At 27.8% G+C, this 9,340-nt stretch overlaps 1 protein-coding gene across 1 annotated transcript; it reads right to left on the reverse strand.

Annotated features, from left to right (window-relative positions):
* Positions 1 to 7,654: 7,654 nt before the first annotated feature.
* LOC11412535 (uncharacterized) lies at positions 7,655 to 9,011 on the reverse strand. The gene is made up of 2 exons (XM_003618918.4): positions 8,502 to 9,011; positions 7,655 to 8,008 (listed from the first exon to the last, which is right to left on the reverse strand). Exons 1-2 carry the CDS (start codon positions 8,661 to 8,663, stop codon positions 7,898 to 7,900), a joined length of 273 nt encoding a protein of 90 aa, XP_003618966.1. The 5' UTR covers positions 8,664 to 9,011; the 3' UTR covers positions 7,655 to 7,897.
* Between the last annotated feature and the right edge of the window lie 329 nt (positions 9,012 to 9,340).

Genomic DNA, 9,340 nt, shown 5'->3' on the forward strand with positions numbered 1-9,340 from the left:
GAAACTAGTTCAAAAAAAATTATTTTATCTCTTGATCAACTGTTGTTATTCTCTATTTTCATAGAAATTTTGATTTTTATTATGGGTTAATCTCATTTCTATAACATTTCAATCATTCTAAAGAAAAACATAAAAGAAAAAAAAAACCTTATGATGCCACAATCATGGCAGGTTGACGGCGGCGGCGGTGATCAACGGTGGACGGAAAACTGATGATGATGATGATGATGGTGAGTGAGTGAGTTTGTTTTAAAGTGGAAGGAGGAAGCAGAAGGGTTAGCGCGCGTTTTCTATTTCACTCCTTCTCTGTCACGTGTTCTCTTATTCTCCTTTAATTGATTTTTTTTTTTTTAAAAGGGTGTGCCACGTGGCACACCCTTATTGGACAATGTTATATAACATAAAATCCACTATGTTACACAAGTGGAACCCGTGCCGTTATATGTCTAAAACTCTATATACAATACCAACGTGCACATCACATGGGCATAATTTTCCCTTTTTAAAACAAATACATCTCAAGAGAAGTTATTTATGAAGGCCCAAGGAAAATAAAGAGTTGTGCTTTTTAGTCATATATGATATGATATACGTAAAGAAAAGGAATAGGGGCGGTCAATTATGACGTAAAATACAAAGAAAGCAGGTGGAACAAAGGAAGGAAGCAGAATTGCAAAAGTCAAAGGGGGGAATTGGAAGGTATATGGAGAAAAGCTTACTGGCGAAGGAATTTTGAGGTGGCGTAACAAGGACAAATAGTGGAGCACGCAACGTTTTTGGAGGGACGCTAGAGAGAGAACAAAGTACTTTTTTGAAGAGAGAGATACTGTAATAGAGAACACGAGCAAGCTACAAAGAGGCTTTTTGTAATAGGAGATTGCTTGGAGCAATAATTTCTTCATCTTTTGTGGTTATTTCTTACTCTTAATTTCATGAATTCTATCTCTATTTTAGTGTTCTTCTTGATTATGGGTAGCTAAATATTTTTCTAGGGTTTAGATGGATCTTGCAAGTTAAGAGACTTTGTAATGTTCTAGTTTTTAATTTGAATTTCAGTTTTTATTCTAATCAAATTTGTTCTATTGATTTTATGATTAGGAATGATAAAACCTTTTCATGACAATAATCAACTTAATTGATCAACTATCATACTACAATTAGTTGGTGGACCTATAGGACAATTGAGACTAGAATTTTTGCATGATCAAACCTTAAGTTTAGTCTTCCAATCATTCAACTTTTTTGTGCTTTATGCTTTTCATGGTTTCAACTCTTTGAATGACCAAATAAAGTGTTAATTTAAGAAAAGGAATATTAATCACAAATGATCAAACGGATTAATAGTTTTAGTAATGGGATTGGTGATTAAATATAAATAAAGGAATTTAATTAGAACTAGACATAAGGGAATTGAAACTTGCAAGTTAAACCGTGACTCTAGACCTCTCTCTATTGATTTACATCTTCGTACTTTTATCCTTCTTCTTACTTTCTATTTCGTTACAAAAACCATTCAACTAGTTATTTGTCTAAATAATAAATAATCTTAACTAGTTTGGTACTATTTAATTAATCCTTGTGGATATTATAATTTTGTATACTACTTTTACAATAGAGTACACTTGCTCTAAGTATATTTTTAGCGCAACAATTCTTTCCTTTTGTTGTAGCTATTTAAAATGGATGCATGTAGCTTTTTGGTGTGTTTTTTAATTGACAACTTAACTAAAACAGTAATTTACTCACTGATTGCCCTATTTATAGCAAATGAATTGCACAAAGACAACAATTGTTGTCAATTTGATACAGTAAATTGAATGTATAAGACTATTAGACTATTACTTAATTGTATGATTTATTTGTATCGATGAACATGATAATTTAATGTTAGTGGTTTAATTATATGAACATTATGTGTTTTTCATATAAGCTATCAGACATAGCTCTTTTTGTACTCTTCAACTCAATTAATGTTTATGAACTTTGTACTATTTTTCTTATATATCGACTTGCTCATCACGTGTTTCATTTAGAATATTTTTTTCATTCCACGTTTTAGCTTTGGTTAGCAAATTGTGCAGATATTTGATTTAAGATGAAGTAGAAATGCAAGTCTCCAGGAAAAGATATGGTAGAAAGGTTGTGAGAGCGATATGATTAATTTAGATTAATGAGTGTTACATAATTAATTTTCTATCATTATCATGAATTAAACATGACTTTTAGACTCATGCATTCAAAAACAAACAATATTACCAACTCACACAAGCATTTGCTACAAAGAAATATAAATATCTCATGTTCTTCTTGTATTACATGTGACTCTTTGATTGATGTATGTTATGTGATAATCAATATTATATATTTTAGAAATATAAAGTGATTGTACATCTATGTATTATGTATTCATCATCTGTCAAATAAGTGAATAACTTTTCTTTTTTTAAAGAATCGCATAAAATAGTTATTACTTTGAAATAAGACAAGTAACATCAACAATATTAATTATTATTTTAATCTCTCATTTGACTTCATATATTATTTTGTCTAACTTCTAATTATTCTGCATTTCAGACAGAATGCTTATTTATCTAACTTCTAATTAGATCTTTTGCAACACGTATGAATTCAAACTCATCTGAATTTTAGTGTCATTTTTCCTGTTTTTTTTTAACTGGGAATAGATTTGCCAAAAAACAAATCAATCTAGCAATTCATATTAAGTGCAATGTAGTTGTAAGTTGTAACAATATTTTACAAATAAAATAAGGGGAAATTTTTTATCTCCCCTCAAATTTGGTAAAATGCCACACAAACACCCTCTAGTTTTAAAATAAACATTGACCTCCCTTGGTTTGACAATGCTTATCAACAATTATTTTATTTTTTTAAAAAAAAACTTTATATTGAATTTCATTTTCGCACATTTACAACTTCAAATATGGTCAGACTTATGTGAAATAATTGCATATCTAAAATGACAATGCAAGGCTTCATCTTTCGTTATTGTCTTACTTATTTATAGGTTTAGTAATGAATTATTGGTATTGATCAAGCATAGATTACCATTTTTTAGTTGAATTATTGCAATTCATCGGTTTAATGGTTAATGTCTAATAGCTGAAATTAGGGAAAGCATGTAAGAACCTATAGTGTTTTGATCACTTCTATTTGTTGGTACCATATGTGAATTTAATTTCTTTATTGGTACTAACGTTTACACAAGCACTCTGTGTCCATCTGTCCGATCTTTTTATTATGTCAGTGCGTTTAAATTACAAACCGTAGTTTTTGTGAAATTTTGATTTTGATTTTGAATATAATATAGGTATAGATATTTTGAATTTTCATATTGTAACTTAATTCCAATAATATTATATCTCTCTTCTTGATTTCCATTTTAAATGCATAGGTAATGAGTATTAATGACATATATATATCAAAAATTACTTACGCATAATAGAAGAAAACTATACTTATCTTTTTCAATGAAAAAAAATATATCAAATATAATATAAATTCTTATAATTTTTTAATGACACTAACTATATAGCCTTTTTATACACAAATTTGTTTAAGGGTATAATTAAAAGTAAAAAATAAAGTCCAAAATCCTTTTTTTTTCTATATAATATAGATTCAAGGGTTAATAGTGTTTTTCAACCCTGTAATATAGGCCATTTTTTGTTTTCGCCCCTGTAAAATTTTCGATTAAATTTGCATCCTTGTAAAACTTTTTTTTTTCAAGAAAACACCCATCCTCCATCCAACTCAGCAAATTCGCTTACGTGGCGGGGCATTTTTTTGTTCATTTTTTATTATTTTTAATTGGCCACGTGTAAAAAAATATTTCCACATCAGATTTTACTTTTAAAAAAAAATCATAAAAAAATTCAGAAAAATAGTCATATTTTTTGGAAAGAAAAAAAAACTAGATTTTAAAATCGAAAAAAAAAAAAAAAACTATTAATATTTTTTTCGATTAAAAAGATTAAAAAAAATTCTGGAATTTAATTTTCAAAATACAAAAAAAGTAAATTTTCAAAATTAAAAAAAATTATGGAAAAACAATTAATTTTTAAAAATCTGGATACAAATTTAGAGGGTTTTAAAAAAGTCGTGGAAATTCCATTTTTCCTAGAATTAAGCTTTTCCTTGGAGGAGGTAGAAATCATAAATCTTATATTTGTGGAATGAAATGATTTTTTTCCCAATATTTTATTAAAATTGTGGAATAAAATTTTTGAATAAAAAATCTGAATTTTTTCTATATTTGTATACAGATTTTTAAAAAAATCTGACCTCTTTTGTAATTTTGAAAATTTCCTTTTTTTTATTTTGAAAATTAAATTCCAGAATTTTTTACAATATTTTTAATTTTTAAAAAAATCTGATTATATTTTCTGATTTTTTCTAATTTTTTAAACTTTTGAAAAAAAATATCTAATTTTTTTTTTCGATTTTAAAATTTTTTGGAAACAAATATGACTATTTTTTTGTTTTTTTATATTTCGGAAAAAATCTTAAATTTTTTTTGAATTTTTAAAAATTAATTTTCGATTTTTAAAATTTTTGGAAAAAAAACTGAATATTTTTATGATTTTTTTTATTTTTTAAAAATAAAATCTGATGTGGCTATATTTTTTACACGTGGTCAATTAAAAAAAATAAAAAATGAAAAAAATGTCAAATTAGTGCCACGTAAGCGAATTTGCTGAGTTGGATGGGGGAGGGGTGTTTTCTGGAAGGAAAAAAAAGTTTTACAAGGATGCAATTCAAATCGAAAATTTTATAGGGGTGAAAATTGGAAATGGCCTATATTACAGGGGTGAAAAGTACTATTAACCCTAGATTCAATGATATGATAGGGTGAGTAGTAATTTTGGTTCAAAAATTTGGGTTTGTATTTCTAGAGTTTTACATGTAGAGAGATTTCTATATTCAATTATATATTTTATCACAAGATATTTAATGATTTTGAGATATGTGTGAAATATGAGTCAATAATTTGAAGTGGGATTAAATCAACACAAGGGGAACAACGTGAAATTTGTATTGTCACGTGGATCCAAATGTGCTTCCATTTTAAGTTTCACTTGTGACGAGAAAGTTGTAACAATCATGAAAATATTTGAACTTCACCATTTATCTTGTATGTCTAAAAACAAATGTTGGTTGTTGTTTAGGCAATATGCATTTAGACATGATAAAGAAGTGTGGGAGATTACCTCTTGCACTACAAACATTTGGATATGATCTAATATGCTCAAGTAACGAGGAAAATCATTGGCTTAAATTAAAGAGAGTGTTATTTACTGAAGATTTTTATTTTGTCATCGTTAAGGATGTTATTTTCATTTAACACCAACTTTGAAGCATTATTTTTCTCTGTGTCATTTTTCTCAAAGAGATATAAATCATGAAGAAGATTTGATTCACCTTTGAACGACTAATGTATTAAAATTTGAAAATAAATCAATAAATTTGATTCTTTATGTCTATATAATAGCACCAAATTCAATTGATTTCTCTATTAATCTTCTTATGACTACAGAATAAATATGCATTTGTTGTTAACTTTGTTATTTTGATTGTTTGGAAATAGACCATGATCCATGGTTCCCTTCACAAACCGTAAGGGTGTGTATGATTTGTAAAAAAATGAGGGACTCGACAATACATTTTCACTTGTATTGTATTTGATTTTAAAATTGTTCATAGAACAAGACAAACTAGAAAGGAAAAAAGACTCAACAAAAACTTAAATTCTTGCCCCTCCTTAAAATATGAGGCATCTATTTCTCTAAAATACAAACTATCTAAAATAAAATAAAAAATATACGGTTTTATTTTCTACTAAATAAAGTTCTCCCCCCTCTCCATAATATCTCTCATCTCTCTCCTCTTTCTTTCCCCTCTCCCTCTTATCCCTCTCTCCTAACTCCTCTCTAATCTCCCTCTTTCTGCTCTTTCTCCATATCTATTCTCTCTTCTTTCACCCTTATATGCCCCCTCCTCTCTAATATATCTCTCATCTATTAGTATTTAAATTTAAAAAAATTGTTGCAGTAATTATTTTTTATTTATGTTTTTCATTGTCCATCAAATATCGTACAAGTCAAAGAAAATAATCCAACATTTTAAAGGTATGTCATGCAATGTTATATCCAATACTCACCTTTTTCCAAATCAAATGGACCTCAAGACTCTCTTAGCAACTCCCATATGAGAAGTCTTTAGTTTTTCCATGAATCTTCTTACTAATCCCACATTATAAGTTTGATCAGGTCTTCTATTGCATAATTATCTTAGTGGTCCAAAAAATTTCTTATAATTAAAATGTAGAATTAACTAGCTTCTCATCAACATCTTGGCAATGTTTGGCGTTGCCATTGAATTGCATTCTAATGTGTTGAATATTTTCAAATCTTCGTCCCCATGAAATAGGACAACCTTCCAAGATCTAACATCTCAAATTCATGCCTCATATTTTTCTTGAACCTTCACATTCTGCTTCATTAATTCCATTTACTAAAAGGTCATCAACTTAAAACCCAATGTTCTTAAAAAAAAAACTTAAAACCCAATGTTGCGGTATTTCTTTTGATTGTTTCACATACACTTCATGTTAATATGTGCATTTGCCAACACAATTGTTGTTTATAATCTCATTATAATCTTGGCTTGTACTTGCCATAGAGTTTAGATTTTGTTAGTTATGCGATTTGTTGTTTTTGCTATTTTGTACTTCGCTCGTTTTTCCTTCACTATGGTTTTATCTCATATGATTTTCTTGTTAAGGTTTTTAACAAAATAGTTGGTGTTTAATCTCTCGATTGTTATTTTGGGTTTCGGTCTAGTCCTCAAAAGTGTTTGTTTCGTCATTTTCTTTTTATTTTAATAAACTTTTTGGGATACGACAAATGTTATTTGGTAGTTTTTTTTTGTTAATATGAGTAAGGTTATCAACACTCTCTTTTGAATACTCACTTTAATACTCACTCTTTTATTGGTTTAAATCATTGTGGTTCTACACTTTGAAAATTGAACCCCCATAAAGTGGTGGGACATACAATAATTTCATCCAATAAATGAGTGAGTGTTAGAGAGAGTGTTGAAAAGTGAGTGTTTCTACCATTCTTCTTGTTAATATAGTTGAGATCTCAAAATTGTCGCATGATGGTTTTGCACTCTAACTTTCGCTTTTAAAGGAGGAAGAATTTTTTTTTGCAGAACTCGTGTCCTATTGGTTTCATGTTTAATTGTGAAAGGACACTTTAAAGAGCATAACACAGTAGTATTATCTTCATTCTTCAATATTATTTTACAATATTTATTATAGTATTGATTAATTTTATAACATTTTTTTATCCAAAAAATAACTTACCCAGATTTACACCATCTAAAAAAATTCTGAATTTGTTAGCCTTGAATTGAGAGCAAATTTTTTTATCTAAAAATAGAAATTGAGACATACTCTCTCTGATTCAAATTGTATGTCGTTTAAGAAGAAAAAAAATATTCTAAATTGTATGTCACTTTACAATATCAATGAAACAATCATGTTACTTTTTCTATTACATCCTTAACTATTTATTACTCTTTCTTTTTCAATTCTTTCATTTATCTTTCTTATATCATTTATTAAGGACAATTTTGTAAAACAATTCATAATATTTCTTTCCCACACAATATCAATTACATTTCTTAATATGTGTGTAATGCTCAAAACATCGTACAATTTAGGACGAGAGAGTAAGGCTTTGGAAAACAAACATGAATACAATGCAGAAAGGTCCTTCACTTCATTATGTACCAAACATTATTCTTGAACCCTCAAACAAGGAAGAATATAAAAAGTGGGAATACAAGAATTTATGACACAACAATTGAGTCCCTAATTCTTAGAGGATTTCAATTCTTCATCTTTGTTTGTTTGCCTCAAATTTCTCCATAGATACCTTCCACTAGCCATGTCAACGAAAACCCAAAATCCATTTTGAATCATCTGAAAACCCAATCAACATTTTGGTGAGTAACAAAAACATATCCAAACACAAAAATTAAAAATAAATTAAAAAAGTCAACTGAAACACAAAAAAAAACAAACCCAAGAAAATCCCAAGATCTAACATGAAAACCTTATCTATAAACACAATCAATATATTTTGGTGAATTGAATACAAAAATACAACAAAACACAAAAGATAATCCCAAAATTAATTAGCATATTATCTATAAATCCAATCATTATTCTCATGATTAAAAAACCAAAACACAATCAAACACAGAAAAATAAAATCCCAAACCTTAACAATAAAACATCATCTAAAAACCCAATCAACATTAGTTAAAAACAAAAACAAAACACACTACTCTAAAAATAAAATAAAAAAGAATTAAAATTCCAATATCATGAACAAATTTAAACATAACTTTAAAACGATAAAGAAACCATGATCAATTATATAAAAATAAAGAAATAAAAATTAAGGGTATACCTTTTTGAAATCAAAATCTTCCTTCTTGAAAGGTGATTTTTCTTCCTCAATTGAATCATCACAAGCCAAATCAATATTTGGTGAAGATCTAACCGTTCTCCATGCAAAGTAACCTGCAAGAACCGCAGAGAAGAACACCAAGATGAACCTTAAAGGACACATCTCTCTCTCAAAGAACACAAAACCTTAAACAACAATGTGAAATTTATGAAGGAAGAAAAATTAATGACAGGTCACGAATTAAAATTTGTACAAGAATGTTGGGTTGGATTTTTCTTTTTTTGTTGATATTTTGATATTTTTGGTTATATGAGGAGATGAAAGGTGTATAAGAAAAAACAGAAACCTCAACAACTATTTGTGACTTTATGGATTATTTGATTTTGAAGATTTTTGTTTACAATGTCAAAAGGTTGTTTCACCAACTGCATGCCATTATTTGCATATTGAGACAGCTTTTTTGGCTTGGTTTGACGATAAAGGTGGTTAGTGACTATTCTTCAAAACCATTTAAAAAAATAGTATTTGGTAAAATATTTTACTTACTACATTAACTTTTTTATAACATTATTTACATTATTATTAATTGAAAAAATTGTTAAACAATCTTACTAAAATAGGAATAATATTACACACTATAAAAAAGGATTATTCTAATATTTGTATACCAAAATATTTGATCATGCCAAAATTGAATATATCTAAAACTGGCATTTTGATTCATAAAAAATTTTAAAAATAAATCTGGCTTTAGGGCCATCCCAATAACCAAACAAAAATGAAACCCTAATTTATATATACACTCATTTATATTCAAATTATTAAACTCTCAAAACTGG

Source organism: Medicago truncatula, chromosome 6 (assembly GCF_003473485.1).
Source record: "Medicago truncatula cultivar Jemalong A17 chromosome 6, MtrunA17r5.0-ANR, whole genome shotgun sequence".
NCBI lineage: Eukaryota > Viridiplantae > Streptophyta > Magnoliopsida > Fabales > Fabaceae > Medicago > Medicago truncatula.

Bases quoted from the DNA above. Each gene is read 5' to 3' on its own strand.
- LOC11412535 (XM_003618918.4), bottom strand. From the start codon at position 8,663: ATGTGTCCTTTAAGGTTCATCTTGGTGTTCTTCTCTGCGGTTCTTGCA. The intron at 8,009-8,501 runs GTATACCCTTAA...TTGGGTTTTCAG, and splicing joins AAGATTTTGATTTCAAAAAG to ATGATTCAAAATGGATTTTG.